Source organism: Nerophis ophidion, linkage group LG16 (genome assembly GCF_033978795.1).
Source record: "Nerophis ophidion isolate RoL-2023_Sa linkage group LG16, RoL_Noph_v1.0, whole genome shotgun sequence".
In the NCBI taxonomy this organism is placed as follows: domain Eukaryota; kingdom Metazoa; phylum Chordata; class Actinopteri; order Syngnathiformes; family Syngnathidae; genus Nerophis; species Nerophis ophidion.
Window position 1 is genome coordinate 31,093,848 of NC_084626.1, and position 21,406 is coordinate 31,115,253.

The following is a 21,406-nucleotide window of genomic DNA, read 5'->3' on the forward strand; positions in this document are numbered from 1 at the left end:
CATTTATCATTCTGTTATTTTGTCAACATTATTAGGGACAAGTGGTAAAAAATGAATTATTAATCTACTTGTTCATTTACTGTTAATATCTGCTTACTTTCTCTTTTAACGTGTTCTGTCTACATTTCTATTACAATTAAATGATCACTTATTCTTCTGTTGTTTGATATTTTACATTAGTTTTGCATGATACCACAGATTTGGGTATCAATCCGATACCAAGTAGTTACAGGATCATACATTGGTCATATTCAACCGGTATAGTACCAAAAATGACTCATTAGTATCGCGGTACTATATTGATACCGGTATACCGTAAAACCCTAGTTTGCACTAATAAATACACAATTTGTCTGTTTGTTTTTGTCCTAGCAGTGGACCAGGATAAAGAACTTCTGTACCAGAAGCACCACAGGGAAGTCAGATTTGACCTTTCCCGTATTCCAGAGGGAGAGGCTGTCACGGCGGCAGAGTTCAGGGTTTTTAAGGATTTTATCCAGGAGCGCTACGAGAATCAGACATTCCGAGTCAGCATCTACCAGGCCTTGCAGGAGGCAGCAAACAGGTAAACAGTTTTCCTTCCATCGTCTTGGTTAAAGTACCAGTGGAGTGGAAAATCAAGTTGACATTATATGCTTAATTGTGTTTCGTTGTATCCGTTAAACCAATGGTTCTCAAATGGGGTTACGCGTACCCCTGGGGCTACTTGAAGGTATGCCAAGGGGTACGTGAGATTTTTTTTAAATATTCTAGAAATAGCAACAATACAAAAATCCTTTATAAATATATTTATTGAATAATACTTCAACAAAATATGAATGTCAGTTCATAAACTGTGAAAAGAAATGCAACAATGCAATATTCAGTGTTGACAGCTAGATTTTTTGTGGACACGTTCCATATATGTTGTTTATGTTTAAAATATTATTTTTTTGTGAAGAAATGTTTAGAATTAAGTTCATGAATCCAGATGGATCTCTATTACAATCCCCAAAGAGGGCACTTTAAGTTGATGATTACTTCCATGTGTAGAAATCTTTATTTATAATTGAATCACTTGTTTATTTTTCAACAAGTTTTTAGTTATTTTTTATATCTTTTTTTCCAAATATATTTCAAGAAAGACCACTACAAATGAGCAATATTTTGCACTGTTATACAATTTATTGAATCAGAAACTGATGACATAGTGCTGTATTTTACTTCTTTATCTCTTTTTTTCAACCAAAAATGCTTTGCTCTGATTAGGGGGTACTTGAATTAAAAAAATGTTCACAGGAGGTACATCACTGAAAAAAGGTTGAGAACCACTGTGTTAAACCTTATCCAATTGTATTTACAATCCGCAAAGTATGTGAAAGTACGGTCTAAACATCACTAAATGCCACAAATGCAGTCGTCTTTGGTAATTTCCGTAGATTTAGCGTGGTGGAACAGGGGTTAGTCACCTACTCAGTGGCCTAGTGGAATGCTAACGTGTCCGCCCTGAAGTCGGTAGGTTGTGAGTTTAAACTCCGGCCGAGTCATACCAAAGACTATAAAAATGGGACCCATTACCTCCCTGCTTGGCATTCAGCATCAAGGGTTGTAATTGGGGGTTAAATCACCACAAATTATTCCCGGGCGCGGCACCATTGCTGCCCACTGCTCCCCTCACCTCCCAGGGGGTGATCAAGGGTGATGGGTCAAATGCAGAGAATAATTTCGCCACACCAAGAGTGTATGTGACAATCATTGGTACTTTAACTTTATGTTTAGTGCATGTGCCTCACAATACAAAGGTCCTGACTACCGTATTTTTCGGATTATAAGTCGCTCCGGAGTATACGTTGCACCGGCCGAAAATGCATAATAAAGAAGAAAAAAAACATATATACGTTGCTCTGGAGTATCAGTCGCATTTTTGGGGGAAATTTATTTGATGAATCCAACACCAAGAATAGACATTCGAAAGGCAATTCAAAATAAATAAAGAATAGTGAACAACAGGCTGAATAAGTGTACGTTATATGACGCATAAATAACCAACGGAGAAGGTGCCTGGTATGTTAACGTAACATATTATGGTAAGAGTCATTCAAATAATTGTAACATATAGAACATGCTATACGTTTACCAATCTGTCACTCCTAATCGCTAAATCCGATGAAATCTTCTTTCTCCATGTCGCTTCTAAACAACTCTGCCAACTCCAAAGGTATGCGCCGCTTCCTGTTGTTTTCTGCTGCATATTTCACTACGTCCAGCTTGTAATCTGCAGTACATGATTTCCTTTTCCGTGCCATTTTTGTTCAGCCCTTCTCAGTTTTTATAAGTTACCGCCAACTTTGAAATGATCCATTTTAATTTCTACGGCAGTAGCATATAGCAGTTAGCATTCCATGACCCACAATGCACTTCTGCCATGACCCTCCCCCGCCGAATGTTCGTCTGTGACATTCAATTCAAACCCAGAGATGGAGGCAAACAAACACAACCAAAGACGGTGTCTACAGGGAGACTTTTCCTTGTTAGCCCTTCTTCTGCATCAGTATTATGTCGGAAGGAGCTTCTCATAGCTGTTCAATATGTACAAAACCCAAAACCAGTGAAGTTGGCACGTTGTGTAAATCGTAAATAAAAACAGAATACAATGACATGCAAATTATTTTCAACTTATATTCAATTGAATAGACTGCAAAGACAAGATATTTAATCTTCTAACTGAGAAACTTTATTTTTGTTTGCAAATAATCATTAACTTAGAATTCAATGGCAGCAACACATAGCGAAAAAGTTGGCACAGGCATTTTTACCACTGTGTTACATGGCCTTTCCTTAAACAACACTCAGTAAACGTTTGGGAACTGAGGAGACCAATTTTTGAAGATTTTCATGTAGAATTCTTTCCCATTGTTGCTTGATGTACAGCTTAAGTTGTTCAACAGTCCGGGGTCTCTGTTGTGGTATTTGACGCTTCATAATGCGCCACACATTTTCAATGGGAGACAGGTCTGGACTACAGGCAGGACAGTCTACTACCCACACACTTTTACGACAACGCCATGCTGTTGTAACACGTGCAGAATGTCGCTTGGAATTGTCTTGCTGTAATAAGCAGGGGCGTCTATGAAAAAGACTTTGCTTGGATGGGAACATAAGTTTCTCCAAAACCTTTATGTACCTTTCAGCATTAATGATGCCTTCACAGATGTGGAAGTTAGCCTGCATGCCTTGAGAACTAATACACCCCCATACCATCACAGATGCTGGCTTTTGAACGTTGTGCCTATAACTGTACGGATGGTTATTTGCCTCTTTGGTCCGGACGACACGACGTCCGCAGTTTCCAAAAACAATTTGAAATGTGGACTCGCCAGACCACAGAACACTTTTACACTCTGCATCAGTCCATCGTAGATGAGCTCAGGCCCAGAGAAGCCGGCGGCGTTTCTGGGTGTTGTTGATAAATGGCTTTCGCTTTGCAAAGTAAAGTTTTAACTTGCACTTTCAGACGTAACGACCAACTATTTTTATGGAGAGTGCTTTTCTGAAGTGTTCCTGAGCCCATGTGGTGATATCCTTTACACACAGATGTCGGTTTTTGATGCAGTACCACCTGTGGGGTCGAATATTTTGGCGTTGCAGCTTATGTTCAGTAACTTCCCCAGATACTCTGAAAATTTTGATGATATTACGGACCTTAGATGGTGAAATCCCTAAATTCCTTGCAATAGCCCGTTGAGAAAGGTTGTTTTTAAACTGTTCAACAATTTGCTCACGCATTTGTTCACAAAGTGGTGACCCTCGCCGCATCCTTGGGACGGCGTGGCGAAGTTGGTACAGTGGCTGTGCCAGCAATCTGAGGGTTACTGGTTCAATCCCCACCTTCTACCATCCTAGTCACGTCCGTTGTGTCCTTGGGCAAGACACTTCACCCCTGCTCCTGATGGGTCCTGGTGAGCGCCTTGCATGGCAGCTTCTGCCGTCAGTGTGTGAATGTGTGTGTGTGAATGGGTGAATGTGGAAATACTGTCAAAGCGCTTTGGGCTCCTTAAAAGGGGTAGAAAAGCGCTATACAATTACCATTTACTTGTTTGTGAATGACCGAGCATTTCATGGAAGCTGCTTTTATACCCAATCATGGCACCCACCTGTTCCCTATTAGCCTGTTCACTTGTGGGATGTTCCAAATAAGTGTTTGATGAGCATTACTCAACTTTCTCAGTCTTTTTTTTGCCACTCGTGCCAACTTTTTTGAAACATGTTGCAGGCATCAAATTCCAAATTAACTATCCATCCATCCATTTCTGGTCGTGGAACTGTGGACCAGCTCTATACTCTCGGCAGGGTTCTTGAGGGTGCATGGGAGTTTGCCCAACCAGTCTACATGTGCTTTGTGGACTTGGAGAAGGCATTCGACCGTGTCCCTTGGGAAGTCCTGTGGGGAGTGCTCAGAGAGTATGGGGTATCGGACTGTCTTATTGTGGCGGTCCGTTCCCTGTACGATCAGTGCCAGAGCTTGGTCCGCATTGCCGGCAGTAAGTCGAACACATTTCCAGTGAGGGTTGGACTCCGCCAAGGCTGTCCTTTGTCACCGATTCTGTTCATAACTTTTAGGGACATAATTTCTAGGCGCAGCCAAGGCGTTGAGGGGTTCCGGTTTGGTAACCGCAGGATTAGGTCTCTGCTTTTTGCAGATGATGTGGTCCTGATGGCTTCATCTGACCGGGATCTTCAGCTCTCGCTGGATCGGTTCGCAGCCGAGTGTGAAGCGACCGGAATGAGAATCAGCACCTCCAAGTCCGAGTCCATGGTTCTCGCCCGGAAAAGGGTGGAATGCCATCTCCGGGTTGGGGAGGAGACCCTGCCCCAAGTGGAGGAGTTCCAGTACCTAGGAGTCTTGTTCACGAGTGGGGGAAGAGTGGATCGTGAGATCGACAGGCGGATCGGTGCGGCGTCTTCAGTAATGCGGACGTTGTACCGATCCGTTGTGGTGAAGAAGGAGCTGAGCTGGAGGGCAAAGCTCTCAATTTACCGGTCGATCTACGTTCCCATCCTCACCTATGGTCATGAGCTTTGGGTCATGACCGAAAGGATAAGATCACGGGTACAAGCGGCCGAAATGAGTTTCCTCCGCCGTGTGGCGGGGCTCTCCCTTAGAGATAGGGTGAGAAGCTCTGCCATCCGAGAGGAACTCAACGTAAAGCCGCTGCTTCTTCACATCGAGAGGATCCAGATGAGGTGGTTCGGGCATCTGGTCAGGATGCCACCCGAACGCCTCCCTAGGGAGGTGTTTAGGGCACGTCCAACCGGTAGGAGGCCACGGGGAAGACCCAGGACACGTTGGGAAGACTATGTCTCCCGGCTGGCCTGGGAACGCTTCGGGATCCCCCGGGAAGAGCTAGACGAAGTGGCTGGGGAGAGGGAAGTCTGGGTTTCCCTGCTTAGGCTGTTGCCCCCGCGACCCAACCTCGGATAAGCGGAAGATGATGGATGGATGGATGGATCCATCCATTTCCTACCGCTTATTCCCTTTGGGGGCGCTGGTGCCTATCTCAGCTACAATCGAAGGTTAAGTATCTTGTCTTTCCAGTCTATTCAATTGAATATAAGTTGAAAAAGGATTTGCAAATCATTGTATTCTGATTTTGTTTACCATTTACACAACGTGCCAACTTCCATGAATTGATTAACCTGGACCCCGACTTAAACAAGTTGAAAAACTTATTCGGGTGTTATCATTTTTTGGTCAATTGTACAGAATATGTACTGTACTGTGCAATCTACTAATAAAAGCTTTAATCAATCCATCAATCAATTCCCTGGTTTTGGGTTTTGTAATTCTAAACAAGATTTGAGCTGTACAAAATGGAAACAATTAAGACATGATTTATATTTTTTTTCTTTCAAAATGATTACCCACATTTAAAACTACTGCACTGTTGGTTTACTTACAGTATGTGTCGGTGAGATATGGAGGAGGGGTCCTTCAACGGTGACAGTAGGGCTGACGACCCTGATGAGGGCAAGACCATTGTCATTCAAAGACCCACTCAGACACAGACTCGGCACAGACGAGCAGGCGTCAGGACAAAAGACAGACGTCTAAAAATCGTTTCTGTAAACAAAGCCATTGTTGGTGAAATTTGCCTTTAAGATGACAAACACTTGTTGTTGCAGGGAGACCACACACCTCTTTGGCACAGTCCTCGCAATTAGCTCCAGGCATGACTTTGGTAAACATATTTCCCCGAAGATGTGTTATTGATGAAGCAGGAATTAATGATAAAGTGCATCAAAATAGTTATTCTTCCAAAGTTTTTCAATACAGGACATATACAATGGGGCAAAAAAGTATTTAGTCAGCCACCGATTGTGCAAGTTCTCCCCCTTAAAATGATGACAGAGGTCTGTAATTTTCATCATAGGTACACTTCAACTGTGAGAGACAGAATGTGAAAAAAAAATCCAGGAATTCACATTGCAGGAATTTTAAAGAATTTATTTGTAAATTATGGTGGAAAATAAGTATTTGGTCAACCATTCGAAGCTCTCACTGATGGAAGGAGGTTTTGGCTCAAAATATCACGATACATGGCCCCTTTCATTCTTTCCTTAACACGGATTAATCGTCCTGTCCCCTTAGCAGAAAAACAGCCCCAAAGCATGATGTTTCCACCCCCATGCTTCACAGTAGATATGGTGTTCTTGGGATGCAACTCAGTATTCTTCTTCCTCCAAACACGACGAGTCGAGTTTATACCAAAATGGATACATGGATGATACAGCAGAGGATTGGGAGAATGTCATGTGGTCAGATGAAACCAAAATAGAACTTTTTGGTATAAACTCAACTCGTCGTGTTTGGAGGAAGAAGAATACTGAGTTGCATCCCAAGAACACCAAACCTACTGTGAAGCATGGGGGTGGAAACATCATGCTTTGGGGCTGTTTTTCTGCTAAGGGGACAGGACGATTGATCAGTGCTAAGGAAAGAATGAATGAGGAAAGAATGATTTTGAGCCAAAACCTCCTTCCATCAGTGAGAGCTTTGAATGGTTGACCAAATACTTATTTTCCACCATAATTTACAAATAAATTATTTAAAATTCCTACAACGTGAATTCCTTGATTTTGTTTCACATTCTGTCTCTCACAGTTGAAGTGTACCTATGATGAAAATTACAGACCTCTGTCATCATTTTAAGTGGGAGAACTTGCACAATCGGTGGCTGACTAAATACTTCTTTCCCCCACTGTATATTCTTTGAATATTTACATTTTAGTCTACCCAGACGATGACAGTGATTGGAAAGACAGTTGCTATTTTCTCTAATGTTGTTTTTACAGGAGTACAAGTTTTTCTAATGTGAATTTCTTTTGGAACATTATCAGTTTGATACATTATCTTTGTGTTATCTCCCACCCCCAACCCCCAGTGAAGGGGATCTGCTGCTGGTGGACCAAAGAGAAGTGTGGACCGCAGAGGAGGGCTGGCTTATCTTTGACCTCACTGCCACCAGTAATCTTTGGCTGGCCAACCCTGAGCACAACTTTGGCCTGCATCTGGTCCTGGAAGACAGCCATGGTCAGTTAGTATATGACATTAATTAACCTCCAAAGATAAGAACTTTTTAAAAAAAGTTACCGTGTTTATTACGTCTTATCGGCATGAACAAGAACAAAGAGGGCAGAACTTCATAAATTAGATTAAAAAAACTTAAAAAAAAAAAAAGCATGTGATCAATATGTGACCAAAATGTAACAAGAAATCATGTAAACTTTACCAACCCATCATAAAAAATCAGGTCAATATACAGTAGAGGCCAAAAGTTTGGACACACCTTCTCCTCGTCCAATGCCTTTTCTTTATTTTCCTGACTATGTACATTGTATATTGTCACTGAAGGCATCAACACTATGAATGAACACATGTGGAGTTTTGTACTTAGCAAAAAAAAGGTGAAATTTACTGAAAACATGTTTTATATTCTAGTTTCTGCAAAATAGCCACCCTTTGCTCTGATTACTGTTTTGGCAAACTCTTGGCACTCATGATGAGCTTCCAGCACACCTGTGAAGTAAAAACCATTTCAGGTGACTACCTCTTGAAGCTCATCCAGAGAATGCCGCTATACAGAGCTAAGAAGCGGAATTTACGTTAGGTCAGGAAAAAACACAGAGGCTATTTCATCCCTACAAGCCTGTTACACAGGTTTCCCTGCAGGCTTGTAGGGATGAAATAACCTCTGTGTTTTTTCCTGACCTAACATATATATATATATATATATATATATATATATATATATATATATATATATATATATATATATATATATATATATATATATATATATATTCACACATACAGTGGGGCAAAAAAGTATTTAGTCAACCACCGATTGTGCAAGTTCTCCCACTTAAAATGATGACAGAGGTCTGTAATTTTCATCATAGGTACACTTCAACTGTGAGAGACTGAATATGAAAAAAAATCCAGGAATTCATATTGTAGGAATTTTAAAGAATTTATTAGTAAATTATGGTGGAAAATAAGTATTTGGTCAACCATTCAAAGCTCTCACTGATGGAAGGAGGTTTTGGCTCAAAATCCCACGATATATGGCCCCATTCATTCTTTCCTTAACACAGATCAATCCTCCTGTCCCCTTAGCAGAAAAACAGCCCCACAGTAGGTATGGTGTTCTTGGGATGGTATATATATATAAGGAAAGAATGAATATATATATATATATATATATATATATATATATATATATATATATATATATATATATATATATATATATATATATATATATATATATATATATATATATATATATATATATATATATATATATATATATAGGGACGGCATGGCGCAGTGGGAGAGTGGCCGTGCGCAACCCGAGGGTCCCTGGTTCAAATCCCACCTAGTACCAACCTCGTCACGTCCGTTGTGTCCTGAGCAAGACACTTCACCCTTGCTCCTGATGGGTGCTGGTTGGCGCCTTGCATGGCAGCTCCCTCCATCAGTGTGTGAATGTGTGTGTGAATGGGTAAATGTGGAAGTAGTGTCAAAGCGCTTTGAGTACCTTGAAGGTAGAAAAGCGCTATACAAGTACAACCCATTTATTTATTTATATATATAAATTTGTCTGTTGAACAGTCAAAGGTCAAGTCGACAGGTAGATTATAACAAACTGTATTTAAAAACTGTCACAGGTAGAAGTTTGCAAAAGCGTTTACAAGTCAGTCCGTAGCAGTAATGAACATTGTCCAGAACGGGCCTCTGGAAGAGTGAGTTTTGCTAATGGGTATTTCCTCCAGAGAATGCCAAGAGTGTGCAAAAAAAGTAATCAGAGCAAAGGGTGGCTATTTTGCAGAAATTAGGATATATAACATGTTTTCGGTTATTTAACAGTTTTTTGCTAAGTACTTAACTCCACATGTGCTCATTCATAGTTTTGATGCATTCAGTGACAATGTACAATGTAAATAGTCATGAAAATAAAGAAAACGCATTGAATGAGGAGAAGGTGTGTCCAAACTTTTGGCATGTACTGTATATAAAACCTGAACACCAACAAAACATATTTCTGATGCATCACTCTATCGCTCTGCAGGCCACAGGAGGAACCCCCGACTGGCGGGGCTGTCAACAGGCAACGGGGCGCGAGACAAGCAGCCCTTCCTGGTTGCCTTCTTCAAATCCAACGAGGTTCGCTTTCGCAACATCCGCTCCGCTTACGGCCACAAGGGGCGCCATTCCAATCGCTCAAAACCACAGAGGACCGTCCAGGATGCACTCAAGGCAGTCGAGGCCGCCACAGGTGACCACTTTAAATATTTCTTACCTGTAACAGTTGTGGCGTACGAAATTCACTCAGAAAAGTAAACAAGTCCTGAATCCAGACGGTGATATGTATTGGATTTGAACTTTTTTAGCTACTTGTATCGAAATGAAAGAAATGGAGTAAACCCTCTTGTCAGGCATCAGAACTTGAGGCCTAATTTGTCAACCTTCCCGTTTTTGCTGGGAAATATTTTTTTGTTCTTCTTTCCAGGCACCTTCTCGTTCCTGTATTTTAATTTTTTTTTTTTTTTTTACAGATTTTGCTCTCAAAGAAAAAAAATCTTTGGTGTTGTGAAATATACTCATAAAGCACTTTTTTATAGTGACTCAAAGCGCTTTACTTAGTGAAATCCGAGATCTAAGTTACATATAAACCAGTGTGGGTGACAATGGGAGCAAGTGGGTAAAGTATCTTGCCCTAGGACACAATGGCAGTCACAAGGATAGCGAAAGTGGGGATCGAACCTGGAACCCTCAAGCTCCTGACACGGCCGCTCTACCAACCGAGCCACACCAGATTGACTGCTACTACAGGGATCCGATCAATTTAGTTTGTATTCATTCAATAGAGATTTTTTATGAAAATGAAATTCTCTTGTATAAGTTGAATATTTTGAAATGCAAATGTTGACAGTTATGGTTGAAGCTCGTAATGTAAACTTAAGACAACGTAGCAGAAAAGATCCTGATCATGAATTGATTAACGTGGACCCCGACTTAAACAAGTTGAAAAACTTATTCGGGTGTTACCATTTAGTGGTCAATTGTACGGAATATGTACTGTACTGTGCAATCTACTAATAAAAGTTTCAATCAATCAATTAATAAATCAATCAGTCAATCAGCCGCAAACATAGTGACTTGTTCCTTGTCTCATTTCTGACGTTTCCTGAAAGTTATAATACAATCCGGCCATAAGTTTTTGAGTTATCTATTGCGCCATAGTTGAGGCTCGAAGCGTAAATTTAGGGTAACTTGGTAAAAAATATCCGGAAACTAACTGACTGACTGCAACGACTCCATAATTTTCTTGCTTATGTTATGCAGGCCTTAAAACTCTATATTCTTATTAAAAATATAACCTTCTGATAATAATGTGTATATGTATACATATATATCAGGAAAAAACACAGAGGCTATATAATAATAATAATAATAATAGATTTTATTTGTTAAAAAAAAAAGCACTTTACGTTGAGCAAACAACCTCAAAGTACCACAGTGTAAAAAAAATAAAATAATAAAAAGATAATAAAAAAATGAATAAAATATAAAACTAGAAACAGAATATCATCCCCACAAGCCTCTTCCACAGGTTTCCCTGCTCTTTAGGGGCTTTCCCCCCTGTGGTATATCCATTGTACAGTGCTCAATACCGGGGTGGAGCGGAATATACGTTAGGTCATGAAAGGTCAGGTGTTGTGATCCGATGGTCGGATCATCACCATATTGTTGCTTTGTTCCTCTTTCATATCACATTCTGTAGTTTGATCACCTTATTTCCTGTTTTGCTCTGTCACCATGGTTGCATATTGTTTCCACCTGCTACTCTCGGTTCCCGCACACCTGTTCCCACGGATCACTGCCTTATATAAGCCTGCCCCTTTTTGTTCTTTTGTCTCGGATTCTAACTTGCTTTCCATGTGTTTACTCGCTAACTCTCATGCTACGCTTTATTTTATTCCTAGCTTTCATGCTAGTTGTTTTGTTTTCCCTTTTTGTGCCTTCGTGCCAAGTATGGTGTTTCTGTTCATATTCCTAGCTTCCATGCTAGCGCCATTTGTTTGCTTCTCTGCTTAGCACCAGTGTTTTTGTCCCTAGCCCTTTTATTAGTTTAATAAATCCTTTGTTGCTTACCTTACGCTGTGTTCTTGTCCGACGCATCCATGGAGGAACAAATCCAGCAGCGTTATGCCACACAAACTTCACATCAGGAAAAAAACAAAGAGGCTATTTCATCCCTACAAGCCTCTTTGTTTTTTCTAGACCTAACGTATATGGTGTTGAGCACTGTATAACGGATAAATCACAGAAACTTTGACTATATATATATATATATATATCCATTTTCTACCGCTTATTCCCTTTTGGGGTCGCTGGCGCCTACCTCAGCTATAATCAGGCGGAAGGCAGGGTATACCCTGGACAAGTCGCCACCTCATCGCAGGGCTGTATATATATATATATATATATATATGTATATATATGTATGTGTGGGAAAAATCACAAGACTACTTCGTCTCTACAGAACTGTTTCATGAGGGGTTCCCTCAATCATCAGGAGATTAAAATCTGATGATTGAGGGAACCCCTCATGAAACAGTTCTGTAGAGACGAAGTAGTCTTTTGATTTTTTCCCACACCTACATATTGCGCTCTATCACGGTATCGAGCATTATTCTCTAGATAATCCAATCAAGACATATATTAAATATATATTTTTTGGTTATTTTTAAAAATGTTATAATTCTATTTTATTTTCTTGTGTTTAGAACCACCATATTACTCTCATGATATTTATAGCAGAATTATTATAATTCAAATTATATTTCTGTTCCTGCGATGAGTTGGCGACTTGTCCAGGGTGTACACCGCCTTCCACCCGATTGTAGCTGAGATAGGCACCAGCGCCCCCCGCGACCCCAAAGGGAATAAGCGGTAGAAAATGGATAGATGGATGGATATTTCTGTTCTTTTTTCCGACCTTATTACCAATATTTTATCAGAAGTATATGACCTATAACTATTTTTTTCAGTGTTGCTCTGATATTTTAGAATCAAATATAACCTAATAAGGACTGGAACTATTCCTACACACTTTTAATTCTTAGTGTTTGTTTCAATTTCAGAAACTCTGGGCATTTCTAGGGATGGATGCAAAAAACGCGAGCTATATGTCAGCTTCAGAGATTTAGGATGGCAGGTATGTTGAATATTTGTTATTTTCTTCACATAATATCAAAATATTATGTACTTGAGTTGACAAATAAAACCAAATTTGTCTGCTTAGGACTGGATCATCGCACCAGAGGGCTATGCAGCATACTACTGTGAGGGAGAGTGCGCCTTCCCTCTCAACTCCTACATGAATGCCACGAATCACGCTATTGTGCAAACTCTGGTAAGTCCTGCAGAAGCCATTTTTTTTTATGCAGACTTCATGGTCTGTGACGAGTGTGTCTGCTGATTCATACTTCTTCCGACCGCAGGTGCACTTTATCAACCCGGGAACAGTGCCTAAGCCCTGCTGTGCTCCCACACAGCTCCACGGGATCTCCGTGCTCTACTTTGACGACAGTTCCAACGTCATCCTCAAGAAGTACCGCAACATGGTGGTCAGATCCTGTGGCTGCCACTGACAGCTGCTCGTCCGTTGTACGAGGTCATTTCTAACGAGATGTTTTCAAGAAGAAGAAAAGACCTAGAGACAAGAAATGGTTTACTACCTGTCACAGTTTCGGCTTTTATATATGAGACTGTATTTATGACCTGGAGTTGAGCAATTAGAACTACTGTTCACTCAAAAAGCTTTGTTTATTCTGTTTATTTTTGCCTTCTTCAGAGCAACTTGGAAATATGCACTAAGGAAGTGTTTTTCAACCACTGTGCTGCGGCACACAAGTGGACTGTGACATATTGTCTGATGTGTTGTGGGAGATGATCTAATTTCACCTATTTGGGTTGAAATATTTTTTGCAAACCAGTAATTATAGTCTGCAAATTAGGTGTTGTTGTTGAGTGTTGGTGCTGTCTAGAGCTCGGCAGAGTAACCGTTTAACACTATTCCAAATCAGTAGGTAGCTAATTGCTTTGTAGATGTCGGAAACAGCGGTAGGCAGGGTGCAGGTAAAAAGGTATGTAATGCTTAAACCAAAAATAAACCAAAGGTAAGTGTCCCTTAGAAAGGGTATTGAAGCTTAGGGAAGGCTAAGCAGAACGAAACTAAAACCGAACTGGCTACCAAGTAGGGGTGTGGGAAAAAATCGATTCGAATACATTGTGCGATTCAGAATCGTTTCTCTTGTTTTTTTTAAATACATTTTTTTTTTTTTTAATTAATCCAACAAACCACTACACAGCAATACCATAACAATGCAATCCAATTCCAAAACCAAACCTTACCCAGCAACACTCAGAACTGCAATAAACAGAGCAATTGAAAGGAGACACAAACACGACACAGAACAAACCAAAAGTAGTGAAACAATAATGAATATTATCATTAACAGTATCAATATTAGTTATAATTTCAGCATAGCAGTGATTAAAAATCCCTCATTGACATTATCATTAGACACTTGTAAAAATAAAACATGAAAACAATAGTGTCTGAGTGGCTTATACTTGCATCGCATCTCATAAGCTTGACAACACACTGTGTCCAATGTTTTCACAAAGATGAAATAAGTCATATTTTTGGTTCGTTTAATAGTTAAAACAAATTTACATCATTGCAATCAGTTGATAAAACATTGTCCTTTATAATTATAAAAGCTTTTAAAAAAAAATCTACTACTCTGCTAGCATGTCAGCAGACTGGGGTAGATCCTGCTGAAATCCTATGTATTGAATGAATACAGAATCATTTTGAATCGGAAAAATATTGTTTTTGAATCGAGAATTGCGTTGAATCGAAAAAATCGATATATTATCGAATCGCGACCCCGAGAATCGATATTGAATCGAATCGTGGGACACCCAAAGATCCGCAGCCCTACTACCAAGTAAACAAAAACAGAATGCTGGACGACAGCAAAGACTTACTGTGGAGCAAATACGGCGTCCACAATGTACATCCGAACATGACATGACAATCAAATAACTCCACACAAAGAAGGATAAAAACAACTGCAATATTCCTTATTGCTAAAACAAAGTAGATGTGAGAAATATCTCTCAAAGGAAGACATCAAACTGCTACAGGAAAATACCAAAAAAAGAGAAAAAGCCACCAAAAAAGGAGCGCAAGGCAAGAACTAAAAGACTACACACAGGAAAACAGCATAAAACTCCAAATAAGTCAGGGTGTGATTTGACAGGTGGTGACAGTACACCTACTTTGAGACAAGAGCTATAGTGAAGGGTTATGGTTTAAAGTCATATCCAACAATTGCAGCAACGACTTCTTACTGTCAACTGAGTTTCTTTGTTTAATGATTTCCACTGGTGGTGTGCCTCCGGATTTTTTCAACGCAAAAAAATGTGCCTTGGCTCAAAAAAGGTTGAAAAACACTGCACTAAGGAATACTTGAACTGGATTAAACATTACTGTTTGGATCAGATACTGCGTCTCTATTTCAGTTGTGACCATTCCAAATCAAAATGATTATGCATTGGCCACTTTGTGAACTTTGAATCACCTATCTGCACATTGTGTTCTGGAAGGACTGAAGAAGATCTTATCCGGATTAAAGCAGAACTTCAAGCTTTACAGTTTTGGACAGGCATTCAGCAAAACAGCTGGACTAAGTCAGGTGTACGGCAACTTGATGTATTGCAAAGACTGTAAAAAATAATGTCCATCCATCCATCCATTTTCTACCGCATATTCCCTTTCGGGGTCGCGGGGGGCGCTGGCGCCTATCTCAGCTACAATCGGGCGGAAGGCGGGGTACACCCTGGACAAGTCGCCACCTCATCACAGAGCCAACACAAATAGACAGACAACATTCACACTCACATTCACACACTAGGGCCAATTTAGTGTTGCCAATCAACCTATCCCCAGGTGCATGTCTTTGGAAGTGGGAGGAAGCCGGAGTACCCGGAGGGAACCCACGCATTCACGGGGAGAACATGCAAACTCCACACAGAAAGATCCCGAGCCTGGATTTGAACCCAGGACTGCAGGACCTTTGTATTGTGAGGCAGACGCACTAACCCCTCTGCCACCGTGAAGCCCTAAAATATAATGTGCCCTAAAAAATAATGTGTGCGAATGAAAATACCTCAAGTTCTTTGGGGGCTCTCAACAGGCCTTTTATTTGGCCCGCCAAACATTGATTGATTGAATGACACCAGAATATATTCCAGCTGAATTTAGTTTCCCCAAATTTTCTACATCCACGTTAATCAATTCAATCATTCAACAATGACACCGTTCGGTCACCAAGAATTGATTAACGTGGACCGACTTAAACAAGTTGAAAAACTTATTCGGGTGTTACCATTTAGTGGTACTGAATATGTACTGAACTGTGCAATCTACTAATACAAGTTTAAAGTTTCAGTCAATCAAAAGGTCTTATGAAAGAAGTGCTCACTCATGCAGTACTTCCTCTGGTCTGCAGGGGGCAGCGCCGAGCCATACGAGTCACAATGAAGCAGCAGTAGAAGAAAAAGACTTAAACAAAGAAGCCACATTCTAACTTTCACAAATTGATTGATAGGTGGCGGTTTGCATTGTAACTCCCAAGAAGTACGCATTAAAAGTGAGAAACAGAAGGTGTTGAATCCAATACAAGCGACTACGGAAAGTGAAAGTACATTCAAGACACCTCCACAAGCCCTGGGACACGGATGTAAAAGGTGAGGTGTGGAAGCGTGCTGAACAAACTCCTTAAGCGTTGCTGTGACTTCCTAGCAAGAATGAATGAATGAAATAAGTTTTTTTTCGGTCATATAATCAATCAACCATTTTGTGTGATCAGTTTTACAGTACAGGTTATACATAAACAATCATACACATACACACAAAATAAAATAAAAAAAAATGACCGAAAAAGGCATAGGCTGAAGCCAAAGCTTGTATTTGCCTATCCTATAACTTCACTGAAAATTACATTGCCTGGAACATCAACGTTAAAAAAAATAAAAAATCAATGGGATGAAAGTAATTGTTACTCATCCATCCCTCCATTTTCTACCGCTTATTCCCTTCCGGGGTCGCGGGGGGCCCTGGCGCCTATCTCAGCTACAATCGGGCGGAAGGCAGTGTATACCCTGGACAAGTCGCCATCTCATCGCAGGGCCAACACAGATAGACAAACAACATTCACACTCACATTCACACACTAGGGCCAATTTAGTGTTGCCAATCAACCTACACTAAATTGGCCCTAGTGTAGGTTACTATATTTTATAATTTTCAAATATTTCACCTTTCAAGGTTTTCTTAAACCTTACCAAATAAGTTCATGTCTTCGCATCACTAGTGATAGTACTGGAAATAATACATTTTGACTTGCCAGTGAAATACACAAAGCGGTCCAAAGATTTTTGATTTGGGGAGTGGGGTGGAGCATTGTGGATCTAAAACAGGGGTAGGGAACCTATGGCTCGCGAGCCAGATGTGGCTCTTTTGATGACTGCACCTGGCTCTCAGATAAATCTTTGCTGACATTGCTTAACACGATAAGTAATGAATAATTCCGCTGGAAATAACAGTGTTAAAAATAACGTTCAAATAATAAAACATTCTCATGCATTTTAAACCATCCATCCGTTTTCTACCGCACCCGTTCAAGGTTATGGGTGGCTCAACCAACCACCAGCTGTCCTTTGGGGTACAGGAGGGTCGCATTAATGGTAAGAAGTATTGAAATTATTATTGGTTAGCTTCAGAATAAAGTTATTAAAAGGAATAAAATACTTATTATCCTCTAAAAATGATGTTAGTCTTACTTAAAAATGCACATATTGTATTCAGTGTTAAAATAAATATTATATGGCTCTTACGGAAATACATTTTACAATATTTGGATTTCATGGCTCTCTCAGCCAAAAAGGTTCCCGACCCTTGATCTAAAATAAACAAAAAAAAGAGGGGAAAAAGGCTTGACATAATATGAAAAAGCTAATCTGTTGATAGTAGAAACTAATAATTAAATAGCGGTGTATCATGTATATATATATATATATATATATATATATATATATATATATATATATATATATATATATATATATATATATATATATATATATACATACATGATTATAGCTGAGATAGGCACCAGCGCCCCCCCGCGACACCAAAAGGGAATAAGCGGTAGAAAATGGATGGATGGATGGACATATATATATATACATATATATAACTCTTTTATCCATCCATCCATCCATTTTCTACCGCTTATTCCTTTTTTGGGGTTGCGCTGGCGCCTATCTCAGCTACAATCGGGCGGAAGGCGGGGTACACCCTGGACAAGTCGCCACCCCATCGCAGGGCCAACACAGATAGACAGACAACATTCACACTCACATTCACACACTAGGGCCAATTTAGTGTTGCCAATCAACCTATCCCCAGGTGCATGTCTTTGGAAGTGGGAGGAAGCCGGAGTACCCGGAGGGAACCCACGCATTCACGGGGACAACATGCAAACGCCACACAGAAAGATCCCGAGCCTGGATTTGAACCCAGGACTGCAGGACCTTCGTATTGTGAGGCAGACGCACTAACCCCTCTGCCACCGTGAAGCCCATATAACTCTTTTATATAGATGGATATATAAGAGTTGTATATATATACAAACCCCGTTTCCATATGGGTTGGGAAATTGTGTTAGATGTAAATATAAACGGGATACAATGATTTGCAAATCCTTTTCAACCCATATTCAATTGACTGCACTACAAAGACAATACACCGTATTTCCTTGAATTGCGCAAATTAATTTAAAACCTCTTCTCACTCCTGCGCTTCCCAAAGGCATGCGGTAAATGTAAGCATGCGTGAATTATTTTAAAACCTTTTCTCAGTCCGGCACTTACCAAAGGCATGCAGTAAAAAATTTAGTGTGATGTAAGCTTGGACCTTAAATCCTACTGAATAGCTCTTAAAGGCCTACTGAAATGAGATTTTCTTATTTAAACGGGGATAGCAGGTCCAATCTATGTGTCATACTTGATCCTTTTGCGATATTGCCATATTTTTGCTGAAAGGATTTAGTAGAGAACATCCACAATAGAGTTCGCAACTTTCGGTGCTAAGAGAAAAGCCCTGCCTCTACTGGAAGTCGCAGACGATGATGTCACATGTTGATGGCTCCTCCACATATTCACATTGATTTTAATGGGAGCATCCAACAAAAAGTGCTATTCGGACCGAGAAAACGACAATTTCCCCATTAATTTGAGCGAGGATGAAAGATTCGTGTTTGAGGATATTGATAGCGACAAACTACAAAAAAAAAGGTTAAAAAAAAAAGCGTTGCATTGGGACGGATTCCGATGTTTTTAGATACATTTACTAGGTTAATTCTGGGAAATCCCTTATCTTTCTATTGTGTTGCTAGTGTTTCAGTGAGTTTAATAGTACCTGATAGTCGGAAGGGTGTCTCCACGGGTGTCTTGACGCGCAGTGTCTCGGGAGTCGACGGCAGCTATGGACGGCACAAGCTCAGCTTTTCTCCGATAAGAACTGGCTTTTTAACCACAATTTTCTCACCGAAACCTGTTGGTTGACATGTGGTCGGGATCCATGTTCTCTTGACCGCGCTCTGATCCATAGGAAAGTTTTACCTCCAGGAATTTTAAACAAGGAATCAACGTGTGTTTGTGTGGCTAAAGGCTAAAGCTTCCCAACTCCATCTTTCTACTTTGACTTCTCCAATATTAATTGAACAAATTGCAAAAGATTCAGCAACACAGATGTCCAAAAAACTGTATAAGTATACGGTTAAAGCAGACGACATTTCGCTGTGTGTGCGCAGCGCTCATACTTCCTAAAAACCCGTGACGTCTTGCGTACACGTCATCATTACACGACGTTTCCAAGACGAAACTCCTGGGAAATTTAAAATTGTAATTTAGTAAACTAAAAAGGCCGTATTGGCATGTGTTGCAATGTTAATATTTCATCATTGATATATAAACTATCAGACTGCGTGGTCGGTAGTAGTGGGTTTAGTATTGGGCCTTTAATCTTCTTCCCTTTATGCGATTTCAAATTACCGGTATTGAAATCAGCCTCCTCCATTCTGAAAATGATGACAGGAGAAGTGTCACTCGTGACCTCACTAGTTTGACCAGGCGGTAAAACTAAGCATGCGCTAATTAATTTTGGAAGCGAGTTTGACCCGGCAGTAATTCAAGGCAGGCGCATACTATATGTCCTGCGGCAATTCAAGGAAATACGGTATTTGATGTTCAAACTCATAAACTTTATTTTTTTTTGCAAATAATAATTAACTTAGAATTTCATGGCTGCAACACGTGCCAAAGTAGTTGGGAAAGGGCATGTTCACCACTGCGGTACATCACCCTTTTAACAACACTCAATAAACGATTGGGAACTGAGGAAACTAATTGTTGAAGCTTTGAAAGTGGAATTATTTCCTATTCCCGATTGTAGCTGAGATAGGCGCCAGCGCCCCCCGCGACCCCAAAAGGGAATAAGCAGTAGAAAATGGATGGATGGATGGATTTATGTAGAGCTTCAGTCGTTCAACAGTCCGGGGTCTCCGCTGTCGTATTTTACGCTTCATAATCAATCAATCAATCTATGTTTACTTATATAGCCCTAAATCACTAGTATCTCAAAGGGCTGCACAAACCACTACGACATCCTCGGTAGGCCCACATAAGGGCAAGGAAAAATTCACACCCAGTGGGACATCGGTGACAATGATGACTATAAGAACCTTGGAGAGGAGGAAAGCAATGGATGTCGAGCGGGTCTAACATGATACTGTGAAAGTTCAATCCATAATGGATCCAACACAGTCGCAAGAGTCCAGTCCAAAGCGGATCCAACACAGCAGCGAGAGTCCCGTTCACAGCGGAGCCAGCAGGAAAACATCCCAAGCGGAGGCGGATCAGCAGCGCAGAGATGTCCCCAGCCGATACACAGGCGAGCAGTACATGGCCACCGGATTGGACCGGACCCCCTACACAAGGGAGAGTGGGACATAGGAGAAAAAGAAAAGAAACGGCAGATCAACTGGTCTAAAAAGGGAGTCTATTTAAAGGCTAAAGTATAATGCGCCACACATTTTCGATGGGAGACAGGTCTGGACTGCAGGTGGGCCAGGAAAGTACCTGCAGTCTTTTTTTTACAGAGCCACGCTGTTGTAACACTTGTCTTGCTGAAATAAACAGGGGCGTCCATGATAACATTGCTTGGATGACAACATATGTTGCTCCAAAACCTGTATGGACCTTTCAGCATTAATGGTGCCTTCACAGATGTCTAAGTTACCCATGGCTTGGGCACTAATGCACCCCCATACCATCATAGATGCTGGCTTTTGAACTTTGTGCCTATAACAATCCGAATGGTTATTTTCCTCTTTGTTCTGGAGGACACCACGTCCTCTGTTTTCAAATATAATTTGAAATGTAGACTCGTCAGACCACAGAACACCTTTCCACTTTACATCAGTCCATCTTAAGTGAGCTCGGGCCCAGCCAAGCCGGCGGCATTTCAGGATATTGTGGATAAATGGGTTTGCCTTTGCATAGTAGAGTTTTAACTTGCACTTACAGATATAGCTACCAACTGTAGTTACTGACAGTGGTTTTATGAAGTGTTTCTGAGCCCATGTGGTGATATCCTTTACACACTGATGTCGGTTTTTGATGCAGTACCGCCTGAGGGATCAAAAGTCTGTAATATCGTCG

The 21,406-nt window shown here is 40.6% G+C and overlaps 2 protein-coding genes across 4 annotated transcripts in view; both read left to right on the forward strand.

Annotated features, from left to right (window-relative positions):
* The window catches only part of LOC133535257 (bone morphogenetic protein 7-like), a 44,896-nt gene extending 29,773 nt beyond the window's left edge, over positions 1-15,123 (forward strand). Inside the window, exons 2-7 of one of the 2 annotated variants that reach the window (XM_061874917.1) lie at positions 373-565; positions 7,422-7,570; positions 9,612-9,818; positions 12,691-12,764; positions 12,852-12,962; positions 13,051-15,123. In XM_061874917.1, coding sequence (XP_061730901.1) covers positions 373-565; positions 7,422-7,570; positions 9,612-9,818; positions 12,691-12,764; positions 12,852-12,962; positions 13,051-13,200 — 884 coding nt within the window. In that variant the 3' untranslated portion in view covers positions 13,201-15,123. The remainder of the gene's footprint in view (positions 1-372; positions 566-7,421; positions 7,571-9,611; positions 9,819-12,690; positions 12,765-12,851; positions 12,963-13,050) is intronic. The other variant, XM_061874918.1, reaches the window with a different exon arrangement.
* A 1,025-nt stretch (positions 15,124-16,148) lies between these two features.
* si:ch211-253b8.5 (dysbindin) overlaps positions 16,149-21,406 on the forward strand; it is a 41,962-nt gene continuing 36,704 nt past the window's right edge. For both annotated transcript variants that reach the window (XM_061874920.1, XM_061874919.1), the window contains exon 1: positions 16,149-16,369. The gene's annotated coding sequence lies outside the window, so the exon portion shown is untranslated. The remainder of the gene's footprint in view (positions 16,370-21,406) is intronic.